Source organism: Mercenaria mercenaria, chromosome 12 (genome assembly GCF_021730395.1).
Source record: "Mercenaria mercenaria strain notata chromosome 12, MADL_Memer_1, whole genome shotgun sequence".
NCBI classification, from domain to species: Eukaryota; Metazoa; Mollusca; class Bivalvia; order Venerida; family Veneridae; genus Mercenaria; species Mercenaria mercenaria.
Genome location: NC_069372.1, coordinates 75,000,297 through 75,023,378, shown reverse-complemented (window position 1 = coordinate 75,023,378; position 23,082 = coordinate 75,000,297). Strand labels below are relative to the sequence as shown.

The 23,082-nt window shown below is 35.6% G+C and overlaps 1 protein-coding gene across 1 annotated transcript in view; it reads left to right on the top strand.

Moving 5' to 3' along the window:
- The first annotated feature begins 1,900 nt into the window (after window positions 1-1,900).
- LOC123544838 (cytochrome P450 1A2-like) overlaps window positions 1,901-23,082 on the top strand; it is a 34,844-nt gene continuing 13,662 nt past the window's right edge. Inside the window, exons 1-6 of the mRNA XM_053520347.1 lie at window positions 1,901-1,962; window positions 4,114-4,861; window positions 5,575-5,983; window positions 9,019-9,073; window positions 10,001-10,156; window positions 18,204-18,369. Coding sequence (XP_053376322.1) covers window positions 4,513-4,861; window positions 5,575-5,983; window positions 9,019-9,073; window positions 10,001-10,156; window positions 18,204-18,369 — 1,135 coding nt within the window. The 5' untranslated portion in view covers window positions 1,901-1,962; window positions 4,114-4,512. The remainder of the gene's footprint in view (window positions 1,963-4,113; window positions 4,862-5,574; window positions 5,984-9,018; window positions 9,074-10,000; window positions 10,157-18,203; window positions 18,370-23,082) is intronic.

The window sequence follows — 23,082 nt, the reverse complement described above, 5'->3', positions numbered from 1 at the left end:
TAGAAGTCGGTAACTATTCATTTAACTAGCTCGTGGCTCACGAACCAGCCTTTTCGGAAAGTGTCCCATGACAAACATCCCCCGGACGAATGCTTCCCATGGGGCTCGAACCTTCGACCTCCTGATTCCGAGGCGGACGCCTTAACCACTGGTCCACGGTGATTTACAAATGTTTTATTGTATAACAGTAAAGATTTTGATTTTAAACCCAAATTATCATGTCAGGTATTTGCATCTTTCGTAGGCTCTATGTTGTCATACTCATCAGAAGTATGGTATTATGATAAGTTGAATGATGTTGAGCGTATTCACATGAGGTTTTGTACATTAAATTCAATTTAATTTCGATTTATTGCATAAAGCATGTAAATACAATACCTATAGCAAGTGCAAACATAATATAATATGGAGCACAGAGAGTACATACTAGTACTTATTTTCAGAAGATACAATAAGCTAATAAGTCAATTACCGTTCTGTCTCAAAAACAAGAAAGAATATCTAACAGGGAAAGCCACATTCTAAAAATGCAGCCTCCCCAAAAGCAAACCGAGTATGCGAATGCACACACGATCAACACACACGCACACTCACGCCACACACACGGACAAAACAAACAAATAAAGGAACACAGTGGGGCACCACCTTGGAACGGTCGGTGGCAAAACAACTGTAACAGATTTTGGTATAGAAATTCCTAATTCTCACTTTATTGCACGTTGATTATAGAAACACAAAGCTACATTTTAGGGCTTAGCCTACTTTAAAGCGACTTTACAATTCTTAAATGAAAAATGACCCGTATTTTTCTTTTGATTGTTATGTAATACTGGAATAGTTCCCTAAAACAGGGAGTTACAGGAAGAAGCACATTCTTAACATTTAGACTGATCACTACCAAAATCAGTGTCAAAAGTAATGCATATATAAATAGTCCTAATCTTTCTTCCTTTCCTCGTGACATTTCTTAATAGATTTGTGTTTTCTATAAGTCTTCTGTGTTTCAGTGTGTATTTATAACATTCTATTAAAATCTGCTTTCTCCTATTTCCTTCTAGATAAAAATGGTGGTTCCAAAGGTAAAGGTAAAGGTAAATTTTATTTACCATCGCTTTGTGAAACAATTAACATAAGCTCTGTAGAGCTTTTGAGCGACCTTATTTTAAGAACAGTTAATACCATTTATACCTTACCCCCAGTAATTTGCTGGTACCCATTTACAGCTGGGTCGACTCAGGCAATTGTGATACAGTACCTTGCCCAAGGACACACTGCAATGGAAGTAGCCAGGATTCGAACCAGGGGCCTTCACCTCCGCAGGAAAGCGTCCTAGCCCTCTCGACCGATGCGTCCGCAAAAGAGACATTGAAATAGGAAATACATTCAGAGGACACCCAAATTTTAATACAAAAAACATAGTGGATAGATATATAGTGAATAACCATCGTGGTCTTATAATAAAAACTGCAAAAACTGAACAGTATAAAAATTCTTTCTCCATTAAAATGACTGTGGATTGGAACCATCTGTCAAGTGAGATAGTCGGCGCACAGACAGTTGAGGGCTTTAAGTCTGCCCTCCCTCAGTATTACTAGCGCACTCCCCCCGGTGTCCTACGCTGTAAAAGACCCTACACCGTACCGAAGCAGAAGCAGAAGCAGAAGCAGAAGCAGAAGCAGAAGCAGAAGAATGTTTTCATAAAATTATAAAAGTTAGCATGTTTTTTCTTTTTCTAGAGTAGCCATACAATAATTGTGGAGAATAAAAGTGTCTGTAAATATCGAAATAAAGTATCCAAAAAAAAAAAAGATAAAAAAAAAATCGAATTTAGTGGTGTTCAACCTATAATAGATGATCGATGAAGGTACGGTTTAGAACGGTACTTACGGGATATAGTATGTATTTGTCAGCTTCAGCAGCAATTAACGGACAATTAAATGGTCTAATTAAAATGTGTGACAGGTATATATTTCGACATTTCTGCATCGTATTATTCTTTCAGTGATCTTTAGAAGGTTTTGTTAATTACGTAAGACAGAAAATTGTTTATTTTTTCTTTTATTCCGCGGTGTTTTATCTGATTTCATCTCGAGCTTTAGGTCAGAGTGAACTAACTCAATTTCCATAGGCCCACATTGTAATGTTATTCCGCTCGTGGTCCTTTCCTAACTTTTAAACATTTGATACCACCCACTCATGATGAAAAAACTATCCAAGGACTATAAAAAACTAATATACCTGTTGACCTACACTTCGGGGCACTTTTTTTCTCTTCTAGTCTAGTGATACATGAAAATTTACATGTAGCTCGCGCACTGTTTTGTTTTAGAACTGACGTCATAACCTCGATGCCAACTTCAGAAATGTCAAGTCATCTTCTGCATCCAATAAATGCTCCGTGTAGTACTTGGAGGTGGAGAAAACAGTTTTACTTCCCGTACTAACGTGAAATGGTATAAACATGTAAATGCAATAATGCACCTTACTGCTTCCATTAAATTATATATATAATACATCAATGTTTCCCTAAAATAGCATGTTGCAGTCGATTGTTTACATTTTGTAAAAGAAGGTCAAGGCCTCGGAAGACTGGTTCAAAAGCTTTAATTAATTTAACAGTATGGAAAGAAAAAGGTACTACCTTATATGCGGCTAAAGACTCGAAAGGTTTTTTGTGCAGTATAAAAAATCCTGAAGTATTGTTATTGGTTAGTATGAAAGTCATGCTCATTTGTTTCAATCAAAGCATTTTATCAATACACAGGTAATTAACAGTCATATTCATTGATAGATTGTTCATTGTAAACTTCTTTGTAAAATTGCTGTAGATTTATAGAAGCCCACCTCTAGCAAAATGATAATAAAGGCAGTATTCTCCAACTATCTTTGGCAAGGCCAATGAGAGTGTTAATTTGTGTATGCAAATTAAATTAATACAGTATATTTGTGTCAAAAGTGATAGAAAACAAATAAATTTCAAATGTAACAGGGTTTCTGTTAATGTCATTCTGTTTAATTCTCTGTTCCATTTCGCAAAGGTAACAAAACTGTTCTACCAATGTAAATGGAAGTCAGTTCCGGTTGAGGTTTAAAAATGGCAGGGCCCGTCAGTTAGCAACATAAAATATGTTTTGAAACTGTGGGGATAAAACGAGGAAAAATTTTCACTTTATATCTAAATAAAATAGTTTGAGCTTATGCAATTATTATTCACGAAATTGCACGCTGTTTCCTTACCGTAACGGAAACTGGTTACTCAAGGGTATATAGCCTGCTATATAGCTAATTTGTGACTTACCTAGGACCTGTTTAAAGCATTATGTTGAAATCTGAGTCAGCCAACAGTTGTTGACATCAGCTGTTCATAGCTGATGTTGACACTCAACTATAAATAAAAAATTGGATGTGTGCTCATAACAGTATGATTATGTCCGAGACCTTTTTTGCTTTTTGGGTCACTCGATCAAAGGTCAAGGTCACAGGGGCCTGAACATGGAAAATGTTTTCCGATCAATAACTTTAGAACCACTTGACCCAGAATGTTGAACCTCATAGGTTTATTGGACATGCAGAGTAGATGATACTGTTGATTTTAGGGTCACTTGCTCAAAAGTCAAAGTCACATGTCCAGAACATGGAAAACCAACTTGTTGACCCAGAACCTTGAAACTTAATAGGGTGATAGGATTTACAGAGTAGATGACCCCTAACATTGTTTGGGTTATTCGATGAAAAGCTAAGGTCACAGGGGCCAGAACATAGAAAACCGTTTCCGAGGGGCCAGAACATGGAAAACTGTTTTCAGTCTACAACTTGAAAACCACTTTACCCAGAACGTTGAAACTTCTTGGGATGATTGGACATGCCTAGTAGCCCTTATTGATTTTTGGGCCATTCTGATGATCCCTATTGTGTTTCAATTACATGGTCAACCGTCAGTATCTCTTTCACTTTCTCACCTGTATGCTATTGACTTCTTGCCTATTACTACAATGCTTTAGGGGAAACATGTGCTTTCCTACAAAAGCAACTTCTCGTTTTAACTTTCTTACATAAGATTAGTGAGAATAGATCTAGGTTTTTTTCTAATATTTGTAAAATTTGATTTTTCAGGAAAGATGTGACAACTTGAAGGAACAGTAGTTACCATGAGAACAACTTCTTATAAACTCTTCCATTACAACCACAGATTGTAACAGTCTCATTTCAAGATGAAGTAGGGACATAAAGCACTGCTATTGTTGGCTTTAAAATTTTTGCTGGAAAAGAAAGTTGTCAGCATGCAGTAAATTTATTTCAATTCTTGGTCAGCTTAGTTACTGTAAGTGTTGTTGCCAATTTTAAACTTGTTATTAGCATCATTGGAGGATATCAAAACAGCTCTGACAGTGCTGAAAAATCTTATCCATTGCCATAGCACAAAATTTTCAATATAAAAAAACAACCTTTTTTGTTGGTGTTACATTTACCTCTCAGATATTTTTAATAGTCAGTTTAGAGCAAAGATAAAATATGATCGAGTTCAGCCTAGAAGCGGATAAAATATTTCTGTTACTGTTGGTCCTAGCTTTGAGCATTGTGTACCTGTTGAAGAACAAAGTAAGAGACTTTCCTGCCGGGCCTTTAGACTACCCTCTCATTGGGACCAATAAATTTCTGCAGACAAATCCTCATATTCGTTTGACAAGACTGAAGGAAAAATATGGTGATGTTTACAGTATAAAACTTGGCAAGGAAAGAGCTGTAGTCGTGTGTTCATTGGAAGGAATTGAAGAAGGACTGGTCAAAAAGTCACCAGTGTTTGGAGGAAGACCAAAAGAATTTTTACCACATTCTTTCTTCAATGGCTGCACGGATGGTGGTAAGAAGTTAGTTTATTTCGAATATTTTTGAACACATTGAAATTACTCTTACTCATGGGGGACTAACTTTTGTTAATCCACAAAATTTAGATCCAGTGAACAAATGTCCATTTTATCCAACATCTAAAATTTGAAGCCCTCAAATTCATTTGACCAGAAAAAAGCTATTTTTGCACAAGCAGCGAAATTCCTTGTCAGGGGCATCCATTTCCAATTGGTTAAAGTAGTTGCCTTCAAATTACTTGCCCTTCAACAATGTGGGATCAAGTCCCACTTGGGTTGTTGAATTCTTAGTCTGAGGAAGCCATCCATATGGCTCATGAAAGGTCAGTTGTTCTACCCAGGTACCAGCCCGTGATGAAGTAATACATGTAAAGATACCTGTGGTATTCCTTAACCATTAAAAGCTGGAAAGTTGCCACATTACCTGTAATTGAGTCAGTGTGATGTTAAATCAAACAACCCCCCCCCCCCCACCCAAAAAAAAAAAAAATATTACTTGGCTCCTTATATAAATTGCCAGTTCATATTTCGTGCTTTATTACTGATCTTTTTTCAACACATTTTACTTGGCTAATAAGTAAAAAATTTGTAAAAGAAATCTGTGAAAATTAATATCTGATGACTTGTCATTTAACCCACTTATTGATCCCTGTCAATAGTTTTTACCATGGCAAGCCATTCAATAAGTATATAAAGATGAACATTTCAGGCCTGAGTTTCTCTGAGTTGAGTATGAAGTACAAGATCAAGAAAGACTTCGTGCTGCACAGTCTCGACAAACTGTGTTGCTCTGATATCCTAGAGGAAGCTGTTAGCAGAGAAGCAGAAAAACTTGTTGTGCAGTTATTAGCCGAAGAGGGATCATGTGATTTATCCCCATTGCTAGAGTCGACAATGCTGCGGATCATGTTGTTTGTAGTTAATGGGAAAATGTACCCAGCAAATGATGAAAACTTTCAAGAAATATGGAGAACATTTAGCATGAGAGCTGAGGAAATGTTTAAGAAGTGGCCAAGTCCGAGTGTACCCATGTTTGGTAGTCTCCGACAAGGCAACACGCTAGAATTTTTAGAAAGGACAAGACTTCACTTTGATTATCAGAGAGATATTGTGAACAGGTAAAATACATGATAGGCAAAGGCATGAAGTTTTATGTCCTTTCTGCAGATTATCAGTTTGTTCATTTGTATCTTTTCTACTTCATTGTGACTTCCAAATTTTGTGGTTGGGGGAGGGGGTGGCACTTAAGAGTTGCCCTTTGTCTGTCTGTCTGTCTGTCAAGTCTGTCGAAATTCGGTTGTGCATATCTCAAAAAGTATTTGACCCAGATTCAGCAAGCGTCAAGATTGTCAGTTAGTGTACATGTGCAGTTGTGCACCAGGTGTTTTAGTTTGGATTTCACTCATCCAGACCAGAGTTACGGTCCTTGACTTTAGTGAAACAGAAAGATACACATTAAGTGCTTAAATGTTTGTGTTGCATATATCTTAGAAAATGTTTCACCTAGAGTCATGAAACCATGTACAGTGATAGGAAGTGGGGCCACCTGTGTCCTTTGGACACACATTTAGTTTTGTTTTTGATTTCACTCTGCAAGACCAGAGTTATGGCCCTTGACATAGTCAAAAATATGCATTAAAGGCATAAAAGTTTGTGTCCCATGTACCTCAAAAAGTAATTGACCTAGCGTCATAAGCATGGGAAGCTGTGAACTTGGTGTTTTGTTTGGGATTTTACTTGGCCAGACCAGAGTTATGGTCCTTGACTTAGATAAAGAAAAACTCACATAAAGTGCTTAAAGGTTTATGTTGCATATATCTTAAGAATATTTCACCTACAGTCATGAAACCATGAATGTGACAGGAAGGAAGGTAGGGGCACTGCTGTCCTATGGACACACATCTGGTTTATAATCCAGTTGACAGCATTTTGCATTAAAACTATCTATACTGGTTAAAAATGCTCCTTCAATGTTTTTTTTTGTAAACAAAATTTGTGATGAATTTATTTTCAAGCTATTAATTTTTTTAATCAAAAGAAATTACTCTGCCTTACCTTGTGACCACATAATTGAGGTCACAACAGATTGATCTGTCAGTCTTTATATATACAGTGAAACATCGCTCGCTTTGAGGTCGCAAGGGGATGAGCAAAATGCACGAGTTATCCATGAGTTATCCATGGTTTCGAGCGACCCAAACATTGATCAACATGTGAAAAAAATTGAAGTTTGTTTTACCAATTGTCATCATGACCATTTGCAGAGGAAACGGTGATGTGTAATAATAACACACTCATGGCATTTTCGAAAACGTACTACAAACATTATCTATGATAGACGTTTCAATATGTGAAGAAACAACTAAGACTTTTTATTTTTTTATTTGAAAAACTACACGAATCTCATAATTATCGTCTCAATTTTATGAAAATGCTGTATTATTTCCTTTATTTGCATGCAAACAACTGCTGATTAAAATATTAAGATCTCATAATTATCTTCTCGATCCCGCAGAAAAAAAAGTAATAATTACTTGCTTTAATCTAAGAAAACAGTAATTGATCAATAGTTGATCAATAAAACTTTTCTTTAACCTTTCATCAATAATGTTAATCTATTATCAGCTCAAATATACTGACAAACAAACATTTAAGATAGTCTGGGAATAGACCATGCAATTCTCACGGCGTGCGAACATTTAAAATTAACCGATACATTCTGACTGCCAAAGGTGTGAAAAATTTTGACACCTCCCTTACAGAAGCAAGCCTCTGTGGCGTACATTCTGCGTATTTGCTGTGTATATGCCGCGAACACAGTAGTACGCCAGAGGAGTACATTTTACATACACCGCATGCCGCGTACATGCCGCGTACTATTTCGACGAGTACACAGCATGTACGCAGGAGGTCACTAGTACACTTCAAGTACGCAGCACAGACTCCGAAAATTTAAGGAGTACACTGCATGTACGCAGGAGGAACTTGTACAAGAAAATAGTACACTGCATGTACACCGCAGATACTTCGAAATTTATAACACTTATATTTAGTTGCATTAAAGTTGTTTCCCCTTGATGCAGTTACACCATTTTCTTCAGATGTTTTACCAAATTACATGCTTCAAAAATTGATTTATTTCATTGAAAAGTGGATGAAGAAAAGCATACTGATTTATTTGATAACATCAATCTACATTATTTTGGTAAGGGTAAATACTTATTGATGCATGTCACTTATCTTTTTTCTGTTTTTTTCTGTCTAAATGATCAGCATTTGCATAAGAAAGTTGGTGGGGTAAGGAATTTACATTATCACAGCAGTTTCGCCACAAGAGTACACAGCATGTATGCAGCAGGAGTACACAGCATGTACGCCGCAGGACTCGGGCCAGGAGTACACAGAATGTACGCCGCAGGAGTACACAGCATGTACGCCGCAGGAGTACACAGCATGTACGCCGCAGGGGTAGTACACCGCAGGCTCATTTGCATGTGAAAAGTGTATGTGCCGCGTACATGCTGCGTACTATTTCCCCGCATACTAAATTCCTCCAGCGTACATCCTGTGTACTATGTAGTCCACAGCATGTACGCAGCAAGTAGTACGCGGCAGAGCTCATTTGCATGTCAAAAGTGTACTACAAACGTACTATCGGTGTATGTGCGGTGTATATCCTGCGTACTATTTAAAGCCCTTGATTTCAGTACACATCATGTACGCATCATATACGCTGTATGTACACAGCAAGAGTACGCAGCAGGCCTTTTTCTTCTGTAAGGGCTCTGCTTGAGTTTGCCAGACACAACAAAGAGTAAATTAATACACAGGGACCAGGTGTCATGCTCGAGCGATCGAGTTATCGATGCTCGACCCAGCCATGGTAACTGCACATAGAAAATAGAAGGAAATCGGTCGGGACCACATGATTTGATCGAGCGAACCTGGGTGCTCGAGTCATCGATGCTCGAGTGAGCGGTGTTTCACTGTACTTCATTTCGTCTCTGAGAAATGAAATCTTTGAATTCATATCCCAATGAAATAGCCAAAATCGAATGATTTTATTTCATATATTATAAATATGTTATCGCAATCATAATCACTAAATTTTCCTCTTGACATCTTGAGAATATCATTGATGTTCTATTTACAGGCATAAAGATTGTTTCAACCCAGAGATTGTCAGTGATGTTATTGATCATGGATTGGTACATATAATTTATATGAATACTTTTATGTTAGTTAGAAAGGTAATCTTTATAGACTTCAAGGGTTAGTTAATAATTATGCCCACATTTCAAAGAAGTTTTGTTCTGGTCGTACCTTATCTATAATGTCTTAGGGGTCTGTAGGCCAGAGGTAAAGGCGACAATAACTAGAGAACATTGACTTTCAGTTTTCAAACTTCACAAGATTATTGCTGGCTGTGGTACATGTCGTGACAGTACATGATCCTGACTGTTTAAGGGGCCCAACGGCCATAGGTCAAAGGTTAAGATGACTGTAAAACAGTTTTCAGTGAATAACTTTAAGAATGCTTTGGCCTAGGACTTTCAAACTTCACAGGATGATTGCCTGTGGTCAGTAGATTATTTGGAGGTCAGATGTCAAAATCACAATGAAGGCTGAAAATTATAATATATGACAGGCAATCATTTTTACAAACGGCTCTTGTTTTTAATAAAGGTAATGTTACATGAATTATGTATGATAATTTTGACAGGTGATATTTACGACACATGTGTTTGGTGCTTGCCAGTGTTTTGCCAACAATAGATTAATACTAACAAGGACTCTAGGAATGATAGTTACCTGTATATAACTTAAAACAGTTGAACTGTACAATTTTTTCATGTATCATGTCTTTAAAATTAGCAGATTTTCACCATGGGATTGAATTTACAACTTGCTCTCTTTATTGAACCAGTGGTCTAGCCTAAAATGGTATTATTAGAGAGATATGATGACTGTCAAGACAGCATTAATTGGTAATGCTTGAAAGATATGATTGCAAAAGTAACACTTGATGACAAGATATTAAATATATGAGAGATATTATGAAAACCATAACTGGTACTTTCCCTTTAGGTAATGTATTAATGGAGATATGACGAAAGAGGTTGTCTTTATTATAGGTGATGTTAGAGAGATATGATGATATGGGTCAGTTGGACCAAGATGAGCTGGATTCATTATTTGTGGAACTTTGTGGTTCAGGTTACAGGCAGGTGGCTGCTACTTTGCTTTGGTTGGTGCTATACATCTCTGAAATCCCAGAAGTTCAAAACAAGGTGAGAGATTTAATTGTCTTTTGAAATGTTAGATAAATAAGAACATCAATTATCCAATAAAGGCAAGATCTACTCATCTTTTAAAAAGCAAATTGAATTGGAGCCGTACCATAAAATTCTTCCAAAAGAACACTTTATTAGAATGTTTAAGTATAGAATATGTAACCACCGCCTTTCAATTGAAACAGCCCGCTGGGGTGGGACAGCCTTCCTTGATAATATTTGCAGGCTCTGTGACTCCGGCCTTATAGGCTCGGAACAGCATTATTTGCTTAAATGTACATATTTTAACCATGAACGACAATCATTTCTTCAGGATGCAAACATTGTTGATAATAAGCACTGTTTTGCTCGGCTCATGTCTAGCTCGAACGAGAATAGTTTAATTAGAATATGCAATTTCATAAGAATAATCTTAAGTAAGTTTTGATTAGCTTACATAGAAAATCTCTCAACAGCGTTCATTATATACTATAATTTATTGCAACTTACATGTTTTATGCAGCAACTAATCCATGTATATTATATATGCACTTTTTTGATTACTAAGCAGGTTATTCCAAGAAATATTACAACTTTTACTTAAAAAAAAAAAGTAAAGCACACTTGAATTACTGGGTCAAAACGTGCAGAGCCTAATTACATTAAATACACTAAATATATCCGCAAATGGAACTACTTTTCCTTTATAAATTATCTGGAATAAAATTCTACTCTTTTAATTAGTTAAAATAGATTTGTTTCACAAATGTGATTAAAATGCAAAAGACATATCAAATTTACAAAATCCTATCTTATAATTATATGCGCGTGTCGAATAGCCAAAAATAGTGTCCTATAAATATATGCACTAATTATAGTAACCGGTTTTTGGAATAACCTACTAGCGCTTAGTCATCACTAAATCACGTGTGTGAGGCAATGTTATGTGTAAAGTGGGTCACAGCTTGTTGGATCTAGAACCATGTTTGATCGAGGGAGACGTGATCTTTTCTCTGCATGTCTCATTGCCGAATTCCCGTTATTTATATAAATTATACCATAAGTTGAAATGCACATATCTAAATTATTTTATTACTCAAAATAAAAACCAATTATCTCATACAACACTCTTTATTCATCAAGAATATGCATTGATACTTACAACGATAGTTAAACATACGCATGATACATTTTGTAATAATTTAATTAAATTCAGTAAAAGTATATTGACAATATTGGGAGTTGATCGGCCGCTCATGACTCAACAAGGGTCTCACCGTGTAGAGTCGTTAAAAGCACAGCAAAATCCGTCGACCGAGAGGAGAACAGACGCACCAACCCAAGGCTTGCCAAAACAACGCAACTGCGCAAGCCATCGAACTCCGAATTGTGAATCCAACCCAGCCCGGGTGTCCCCGGGATGCGGTCAAATGCACAACCCTAGCCAATGTAAAGCGAGGCAATATAACACAACGGACCACAAGGCAAAGCAATGCAAGACACTTTGTACTTTGTAACAGGTATCACTCAAACAACGCAAAGTAACGCAAGACACTTTGTACTTTGTAACAGGTGTCACTCAAAGGCAAAGCAACACAAGACACTTTGCACTTATAACAGGTATCACTCAAATGCAAACACACAACAATTTCAATTGAACGTCGAGCTACCATTCCACCCATTTCGGGTTTCACCGAGAATGAGCGAAACCGCAACACGAGTCAATGAAAGGCAAGGCAAGGCAAGGCAAAGTGACACCACTGAGAGCAACGCAACATACGCAACACACGCAACACTAGGAATCGCCAAGTACTAGGGCAAAACCTTTTACTATCCAGTTAACACAAACTGGTAAACATATGATACCCCAAAGTACGCAACTTGAATGCAAACATACAGACACCGTATCCGCTCACCTCACGGCCGACAGAATTTTACCGCCACAATAAATTTATAATTTATCCGCCAAAATTCTACGGCCTTTCAAACTCTTCTTTAACAAATCGCATCTTTTATGTAATCACCAAAAAACTGTAGTCCTACTTTCTTATACTGTATTCTACCTGACCGAAGCAAAATGTGGGATAGCATCAATATCGAGCCTAATTATAATGAATTTGCCACCTGAATAAACTAACTTGCGGTAGGCCATATATTACTAAATCTAATCTTACAACTTCCAAAGCTATGATTTTATTATATCTTGCATCAACAATTAGACAGTACAAGCTCCCCTTTTAAAGATTTGGCTGAAACGGCAGAACAAAGAAAAAACTGACATTTTACTCCAGATTAACGAGTAGAAGTCCTGAATTTACGATCATTTCTCTATTAATTGAGATAATTAATGCACATACAGAAGACATTTTGTCTGCGCCTATAGAAAAATTTATGTGACCCGATTTCTACTCCTTAATTCTGAAATAACGGGGGATAGATATATATTTCATTGTTTTGAAATTTTATATACGCATATTTGTTCTCAACTACGGACAAGTCTGAAACTTGAACAATTTGTATGTTAATCGTTTGCTCACATAAACAAACCAAAGTATGATACAATAAACAAAGACTAACATATTTTCAACTCGTATTCCTCGTATATCGTGCACGTGAAGCAGTCGCATTTGACCTTTATTAAAAACTTTGTCGATAGAGCCCGCTTGTCTCGGGTAGCACAATTATTTCGACAGCCGTCTAACAGTTTACTTATGACGAAACCCGTATGTAAATGAAAAACCCGTGCAATTTGTGAAATTAATTTAAAGCCCTGCTCCCGTCCTACATTTTAACCTTGAATCGTAACTGAAAAAGCAAGAAAATCCCGACTATGAACAGTGACACCTGTCAAAATAGAGTGTATTTTATATATAATTCTATATGAAATACCATTAGTTTTGCGTGCAACACTGTGGTACGTGCCTACTATAATCATGGTTGCATACACACAACAGAATTAATTGAATAGCAGCGGGGTAGGATTTTAAGCCTGAAATGTAAGTTAAATTCGTCTTTCACAAAACAACATACACTATAAGAAAATAATGTGATGGGTTGATATTGGTCATTGTTAAGGTAAACGGTAAGTGATTTTTTATTATTTTTTTTTTTTTATTGATTTTTTTTTTTTTAATGATTCAATAGCTGTATTGTATGTAACCGAGGTATAAGTGCTACTTTTATTTAAGATTGTAACAATGTTCGAACTCTATGGATCTACATCAGGAGCTGCTTATCTAAATCTGAATAACTTAAACCAAAAATGTCATATTGACGACCTGGTACATGTTCAGCGTATATAGGAAAGCAATAAAATCTGACAACTACATGATAGTTTGTACAAGATACTTATAACTGCCCTATTGAGGCAAAAGAGCTTTTAGATTTATTACTTATTATTCAGCAGTTGTTTAATAAGTCTGATCCCCAAACCACAACCGCCGCTAAGATTGGAAACAATTCCGTCAATGTTATGTTTGCTGTAAATCCAAGTCTGTATCATAAATCAAGTCATCAGTGACGGTGAAAATAAATACCAAAATCAGAATATTCACCCGGGTACTATCAAAAGACAAAATTATAAATCTTAGTTTGTAACAGAAAAAACTGAAATCCAACTGATTTATTTTTGTAAAAATCATAACATTGTTAAATATCCTAATTCTTGTATGATGATATAGTTTTGTCAGACCAAAAACGGCGAGTAAAGATTGACCGGTAAAAATTGTCATCGTGACGAACCGGTACAATCTTAGAAATGTGACAATTTATTAGTGTTCAACTTTGATTTATGCAGATTCTAAAATCTAGCAAACTATTCAAATGTTATGTACCTGGTTAAGTTACAAATGAAAGCGACTTTAATTAATATGTCAACGTCCTCGTGTATCTACAAATAAGTTTTAATTTGTGTTCGCCTGTGAATTTAATGTTTTGACATACTTCTATGCTACATAACGTAAACTATTTATAAATGGTTAAATTGAACCTGCTGCGCATGAATGACGTAAACTGAGATCCGAAGTGACCTAATTATTGAACCCATTTATTTTAACCGTTAATAAGATCGTTCATTGTATGATAAATGGTGAGTTCCTCTATATTCACCTGAAATATTTTTGTGAAATGAAACATTTTACTGAAATCTTGAAATTTAGCAGTGGGACCGGCTACTCGGTCAGTTTCAATATTATTTTAAAATTGCGTATTGATTATTCTGAATTCAGTGAAACGTATTTAATTATTACTCTTAAAGTGAACATAGCAGTTCAATGAAATTAGAAGACAGTTTGTGTAAGAGATAAGATGTTCCAACTGTTATGTTTCCTAAACTGACAGAATCTGAGAAGTGATCCTTTATGAAAGGAAGCTCGAACAAAGAGACGAAAACTTTTGATTACTTAAAGACTTTATATGCGCGTTGAAATTTGTACACTTTACATCGTAAGCAAATTTGCGAATAAACCACGTACGATTACAGAAATTACAGTCATAATACATATGCATAAAAACTGATGTTAACTGGTTTAACCAGCATGTAATGGCCCATAAATTATTGTTTGACTTAGACCATGGAGCTGAAGTGCTTTGACATAAAAGAAATTGATCGTCATAACTCGTGAATGAATAAGTTCTTCTAACGCAGTGCGCGATCTCTGAAGTTATACATGTAATGCAATATCTCATCAATTTTGTAAGAATACCTGGTATACTGAAACGTAAGTGATGAATTCATTAGTAGATTTCTCAAAAAACTTAATATTTTTCTGTACATTTAATGTGCTAGTTACTATTCAGATTAACTACCAAACCCTTGCAAAATACGGACTTTTGACTGTGCATTTCGGTTGCAATACCTAATTTATCTACTCGCCTTAACATTTAATTAAAGCTGACACTGAATCGCTACGTAAACATCTGTCGAGCGTAAAGTTTGTAAAGAAATGTCAAACACAGTTCAATTACTAGGTCATTCGTACCACAAGTTTTCAAAACAAATATTTCTCTACATGCAAAATAACCTAATTTTTGTTTATATTTTGTTTTAGCTTGAACTCATGTTTTTCTTATAAATATCCAAATATGAAAATCGTAGCTAGGATACAAAAACTAAATCTAATTTTTACAAACATGATGTTTACAAAAACGAACTGTTGTTAGACACCTGCTCCAGTTCTACCTTATAACCTTAAATTGACACTGAAAAAGCATGGAAATCATGACTATGAACAGAGACGCCTGTCAAAATAGCGACTATTAAATCAAATTATACATTTGTGTATACAAAACACCTTTGATTTTGCAAGCTAAGTGTAGTACATGTTGCCTTATGTCATCAAAAGTTATATACACAGTAAAATTTGAATAACCGTGGAACCGAGTTTACTGATATTGTATGCCAAAATAGAGTCAAAAGGATAGCCTGTAGCCGCGTGCGTCGCCACACCCTATTCGTGAATATTATGAAAAAACGTAAGGATCTGTTTGAACAACAAACAATCTACTAAATCTGTGAAATTATTTTTCGACATACCGGCAGAAGATTAGTAACACCGTCAACAACATTCTCTTCTAAGGCATCTGCACCTAGCATCCCTCTTGCCATTGTTCTGAGGAGCATACTGCAGAATATTTCTGTTGCAAGGATTCCTCTGAAATATCAGTTCCCGCCTTTGACCACGAGGCATTGCGATGATAAATCAAAACATGTAAATAGTTTTGACGTTACCGACGGTGTAGCTAGCAAAATGTGAGAGAACTGCACGAGATTATTGGTATTTATATTATATCGACTGGGTACCAGTGTCAATAGGAACCAGTTCAGATCAGCCAAGTGTAACAATATCGATGACACGTTTATCTACGAAAACAGACGACAATTTAATAAACTAGCAGACGGTAATTAACGAGCAACAATTCGAGAAAAAATAAATTAAATTATTTTAATTCTAAAATAATTTCCATTATCTTGACATCAATTGCAAATCGTTTGAACATACTTGAGTTCCCCCATAGATGACAAAAAAAAAAAAAAAAAAAAATGCTGTTATCTTGCTTCAACCTTTAATGTACATAGTTGGCTATAATATTTTCACTATTGGAAGCATAACTGTTCTTTGCAGAATATTTGTATTTCCTCATGTTGTACATATGTACCTGAGATGAAATAAAGAATTTGTCTGTCTGTCTGTCTGTCTGTCAGTTATGTTGACTTTCACCTTTTGTGAGTTTCAGCCTTGCTCATGTGGTCATGTTAGGAAATAATGTTAAATAAGGCATAGCCTCAAAGTGAGCTGGAGGATTCCAGATATTGCATTTTTAGCTCATCTGATTTTTTGAAAAAAAATGATGAGTTATTGTCATCACTTGAGCGGTTGTCGGCGTCGGCGTTGGCGTCGGCGTTGCCTGGTTAAGTTTTATGTTTAGGTCAGCTTTTCTCCTAAACTATCAAAGCTATTGCTTTGAAACTTGGAATACTTGTTTACCATCATAAGCTGACCCTGTATAGCAAGAAACATAACACCATCTTGCTTTTTGCAAGATTTATGGCCCCTTTTGTACTTAGAAAATATCAGATTTCTTGGTTAAGTTTTATGTTTAGGTCAACTTTTCTCCTAAACTATCAAAGCTTTTGCTTTGAAACTTGGAATACTTGTTCACCATCATAAGCAGACCCTGTACATCAAGAAACATAACTCAATCTTGCTTTTTGCAAGAATTATTGCCCCTTTTGGACTTAGAAAATCAGATTTCTTGGTTAAGTTTTATGTTTAGGTCAACTTTTTCTCTTAAACTATCAAAGCTATTGCTTTAAAACTTGCAACTCTTGTTCACCATCATAAGCTGACCCTGTACAGCAAGCAACATAACTCCATCCTGCTTTTTGCAATAATTATTGCCCCTTTTGGACTTAGAAAAATCATTTTCTTGGTTGAATATTATGTTTAAGTCAACTTTTCTCATAAACTATCAAAGCTATTGCTTTAAAACTTGCAACAGTTTTTCACCATCATATGTGGACACTGTACATCAAGAAACATAACTCTATCCTGCTTTTTGCAAGAGTGATGGCCCTTTTTAGACTTAGAAAATCATGGGTAGGGCAATATTTCTATTATACAAAAAAAATCAGATGAGCGTCAGCACCCGCAAGGCGGTGCTCTTGTTTTACAAGTTATTGTCGTCACTTGATCATTTTTATTATCATTAGATTAGTAATTAAGTCAAGAGCCATAGCTCTGGAATTTTGTGAGAATTATGACTTTTCTTAACTTAAAAACTGACATTTCTTGAATGTTTAGATTTTGTTCTTGAATACTGGAGTTTCGGAATTAATATTTTTTGTCATCATAGGGTGAGTAAAAAGGCCAAGAACCATAACATTTCTTTCACATTGCCTTATGTGAAGTAACTACAGACCTGCCTTGGCACTTTAGAAAGTGCTCTTTTCTTAAATAGTTAAACAAACTATTTACTACTCAAAAGAAAGTTTGCTAAAAAAGTATCATCAAATTTTAAAGGTTATTTCTTTGCAAAGCCTTACCTTCCCTATATATATCTTTATTAGAGTCTCATTACTATACATGATAAACAATACAAACACAGATAAAAGAGTTACAAACAAAGTATAGTACCAATCAAATTTGATTTATAAGAGACTGTATACAAATTAAAAATATCTATACATATTAAGAACGTATTAAGAATCTAAAATTCTATCAAAATTTAATACTAAAGCGTGCTTGACCTTTCTAACTGCTTGACTCTGAATAAGAGTTTTGCAAGCAAAAACTTTACATTACTGTTGTCAATGAATTCTAACTTAAAAGTGGCATAACTCTGTCAGAGCTATGGAGATTGTTCCTTTTGGTGAGTACTTTTATAGTAAATGACCCTTTTAAGTTTCAAGTCAAACGCTTTGATAGTAACAGAGATATTTGACTTAATCAAAACTTCAACCAAAAATTTTAAGTTAAAAAGGGACATAGCTCTATCAGAATTTGAATCAGGGTTCTGAGGATATATAACAGGAGAAGTCCCTATACATGTGCTGTGTATTTTACAGGTATATGAGGAACTTGTATCAGTGGTTGGTAAAGATAGACTGCCATGCCTGTCAGACCAGCCTTACCTTCCCTATACATGTGCTGTGATAATGGAAACTCAAAGACTTGCCACTGTGATGCCCTTTATGTATCCACATTCTACCACTGAAAATACTCCCTTCATGGGTAAGCTTTTTTATGACAGTTTTATTTTCACACTTTTGGTTCTATCTTGAATGACACCTGGGCAAAATGATTGCCTTAATAAAATCTGGATTGAGTTTGGTAGTGGATCAATGGACATTTTCTGCCTGATCTTCATGAAACATTGTCAGGATGTCTTTACAAAACTAAAGCAAGTTTGAAACTGGGTCATCTGAAGTTCAAAAAGTGTGAGATAATACAAAAAGAAAAATACTTCTGAAACAACATGTACTAACCAATATTCATATATTGTCAGAAGGTACTCTCTGTGTAATTTAGGTCAAATTCAAAGCTGGGTTATCTTTAGGGCTGGGATGATTTCAGAATTTTGAAACTGGTTAATTGTTTGTATGAAATTGAATCAAACTGTTTATCGGCTGCCGTATTGAAAATGTTGTTTTCTTTTCTGACGACCGTTTCAAGATACTGGCTAGAAAGCACTTTACTGGTACACAGTTCCTGCTAGGCTTTTGCGTGTAACAATCACTTAGATAAATTATAACAATAATCTATTCAATAAACAAAAATGAAAAACTGGTGTGTGAGTGCAGTAGCCCCCATAAGAATAAAAACATAGTATTTTATTGAAAATTCGTATTGGTAAAGTGCAGGTGTCCCAAGGTACTTCTGCCACCTGACTTCATTAGGAACTTGCAGACTTTATCGTTTGCAAGCAGTGTGATAATTTTAAAATAAGTCATATTTTGGTTTATTTTATTTTGAATATATCACGACAGGCAAATTCGGTACTACTCCCGCTCTATAATTTAAACGACAGCGTGTTTAAATTATCGTTTAATTGTTATGGTTCTCTTGCATTGTTGAACTCAGAAAGATTGTCAGTGATAGAAGTCAAGTACATACTGTACTTTTATACAAATATATTTTCTGTATTGAAACATTTTATGAAGAAAAATCATTATTATCAAACATGTTATCGTTTGAGTTGTCGTGCGAGATTTATGCTATTGATTATGTTGATGTGTTTTAGCAGAAATATACTGCAGGTCTATGTGCTGGTCAAAGAAATGTATAAAGATAAAGCACAATTCGTGATGTAATTAAGATCGAAAATAGCCCCTATACACCCCGCTATTCTACCTGTTTATCGATCGATAAAACCAAGGATATAATCATTAAATGTGTGTACATACAGGCAGTAATATACATTTTATTGGGATTGTAGGATGTTTATTATTTGAGAGCGATTAGCAGTTTTGCAAAATTGAAACCGGTTTCACCTAGTAATCGAATCGGATCCGATTAACCGATTAATTGTCCCTGTCCTAGTTATCTTAATGTCACAGACTAGATCACCAAGTCAAAATAATAGGAAAAAGACTGTTTATACTGTAGAGTTGACATTTTCTTCTTGATTTTTAGCTCGACTATTCATAGAATAGTAGAGCTATTGGACTCGCCCATGCGTCGGCGTCCGCGTCCCGATTTGGTTAAGTTTTTGTATGTAAGCTGGTATCTCAGCAACCACTTGTGGGAATGGATTGAAACTTCACACACTTATTTACTGTGATAAACTGACTTACATTGCACAGGTTCCATAACTCTGTTTTGCTTTTTTACAAAATTATGCCCCTTTTTTGACTTAGAAATTTTTGGTTAAGGTTTTGTATGTAAGCTGGTATCTCAGTAACCACTTGTGGGAATGGATTGAAACTTCACACACTTGTTCACTGTCATGATCTGACATGCACAATGCAGGTCCCATAACTTTATTTTGCTTTTTTACAAAATTATGCCCCTTTTTCAACATAGAAATTTTTGGTTAAGTTTTTGTATGTAAGCTGGTATCTCAGTATCCACTAATGGGAAAGGATTGAAACTTAACACACTAGTTCACTGTCATGATATGACATGCAGTGCAAAGGGTCAATAACTCAACTTTGCATTTTGAAAAATTATGCCCCTTTTTCAACTTAGGAGTTTTTGGGTTAAATTCTTATATGTAAGCTGGTATCTCAGTACCCACTAATGGGATCATACACTTGTCCACTGTCATGAGCTGATAAGCACTATGCAGGTTCCATAACCCTATTTTAATTTTTTACTAAATTATGCCCCTTTTTCGACTTTCTTATTCATTCAAGCGACAAGGCTGTTAAATAGTCGAGCGTTGCTGTCCTCTGGCAGCTCTTGTTATGAATCTTTGTCAGAATGTTTATATCTATGAAATTATGAAGTTTGAAACTGGGTTATCTAAGGTCAAGAATTTTAAATATTTGCAAACACTGTACAGGTCACATTTTCTACCTTATCTTTATAATACGTGATCAGTATGATTGTCTCAGTGAATTTAAGCCAAGATTTGAACCAGTTATACGAGGTCAAAAATAAAGTCACTTGGTCAAATAATAGAAAAACCTTGTCATCACTCAAAAGGCTATATTTCCTATCTGGCCAGCGTAAAACTTGGTCAGAGTGTCACATTCTCTTTATGAAATATAGTTTAAGAAAAAGCAGGATCTACTTGGTTCAAAAACAGGTTACTAGGTCAAATCATATAAAATCTTTGTTTGGGTGCTAGAGGTTACATTTTGTAGAGCATTGGTCTTTTTAGCTCACCTGTCACAAAGTGACAAGGTGAGCTTTTATGATCGCGCGGCTTCCATCGTCCATGCGTGCGTGCGTGCGTCCGTAAACTTTTGCTTGTGACCACTCTAGAGGTCACATTTTTTGTGGGATCTTTATGAAAGTTGGTCAGAATGTTCATCTTGATGATATCTAGGTCAAGTTCGAAACTGGGTCACATGCCATCAAAAACTAGGTCAGTAGGTCTAAAAATAGAAAAACCTTGTGACCTCTCTAGAGGCCATATATTTCACAAGATCTTCATGAAAATTGGTCAGAATGTTCACCTTGATGATATTTAGGTCAAGTTAGAAACTATGTCACGTGCCTTCAAAAACTAGGTCAGTAGGTCTAAAAATAGAAAAACCTTGTGACCTTTCTAGAGGCCATATATTTCACAAGATCTTCATGAAAATTGGTCAAAACCTTCACCTTGATGATATCTAGGTCAAGTTCGAAACTGGGTCATGTGCCATCAAAAACTAGGTCAGTAGGTCAAATAATAGAAAAACCTTGTGACCTCTCTAGAGGCAATACTTGTGAATGGATCTCCATAAAAATTGGTCAGAATGTTCATCTTGATGATATCTTCGTCAAGTTCGAAAGTGGGTCACGTGCCTTCAAAAAGTAGGTCAGTAGGTCAAATAATGAAAAAACGTTGTGACCTCTCTAGAGGCCATATTTTTCATGGGATCTGTATGAAAGTTGGTCTGAATGTTTACCTTGATGATATATAGGTCAAGTTTGAAACTGGGTCAACTGCGATCAAAAACTAGATCAGTAGGTCTTAAAATAGAAAAACCTTGTGACCACTCTAGAGGCCATACCCTTGAATGGATCTTCATGAAAATTGGTCAGAATGTTCACCTTGATGATATCTAGGTCAAGTTTGAAACTGGATCACTTGCCATAAAAAACTAGGTCAGTAGGTCAAATAATAAAAAAACCTTGTGACCTCTCTAGAGGCCATACTTTTCATGGGATTTGTATGAAAGTTGGTCTGAATGTTCATCTTGATGATATCTAGATCAAATTTGAAACTGGGTCAACTGCGGTCAAAAACTAGGTCAGTAGGTCTAAAATTAGAAAAGTCTTTTGACCTCTCTAGAGGCCATATTTTTCAATGGATCGTCATGAAAATTGATCTGAATGTTCACCTTGATGATATCTAGGTCAATTTGAAACTGGGTCACGTGCGGTCAAAAACTAGGCCAGTAGGTATAAAAATAGAAAAACCTTGTGACCTCTCTAGAGGCCATATTTTTCATGAGATCTTCATGAAAATTAGTGAGAATGTTCACCTTGATGATATCTAGGTAAAGTTCAAAACAGGGTCACGTACCTTCTAAAACTAGGACAATAGGTCAAATAATAGAAAAACCTTGTGACCTCTCTAGAGATAATATTTTTCAATGGATCTTCATGAAAATTGGTCAGAATTTTTATCTTGATAGTATCTAGGTCAAGTTCAAAACTGGGTCACATGAGCTCAAAAACTAGGTCACTATGTCAAATAATAGAAAAAACGACGTCATACTCAAAACTGGGTCATGTGGGAACAGGTGAGCGATTCAGGACCATGATGGTCCTCTTGTTTTTGAATGGCATGAAACAAATTCTGTCCTTTCATGTAAATTTAAATGCTCATTATTTTGATATTTGGATATTGCATACAGTTACTTTATGTACAGTCAAAGCTCTCTTTGAAGATAGCCTTACAAAGTGAAGAAGTAAGGTCAAAATCATTGTACATCGGTTGTACCTCAAAACAGGAAAAATATAGTTTTTAGCTTGACTCTATGAATTATATTCAGAGCTATCCTACTTTCCCCAGCATCTTGATCACAGCACCCTGAAAGTTTTGATGAACTTCCTTTTATCTTTCTTATTACTGCTACTTTGTAGATTTGCTTCAAACCTCACGAATCATTCACATATGTCACAAGGACAATACCTCTTGTACAAATTTTTAATATTTGGCATGTGACATCATCTAATGATCCTCTATGAAAATTTTTCAAATTGTGCCCCTGGGGTGAAAATAGGCCCTGCTCCGGGGGTCCCAAGTTTTACATAGACTTATATAGGAAAAAACTTTAAAAATCTTCT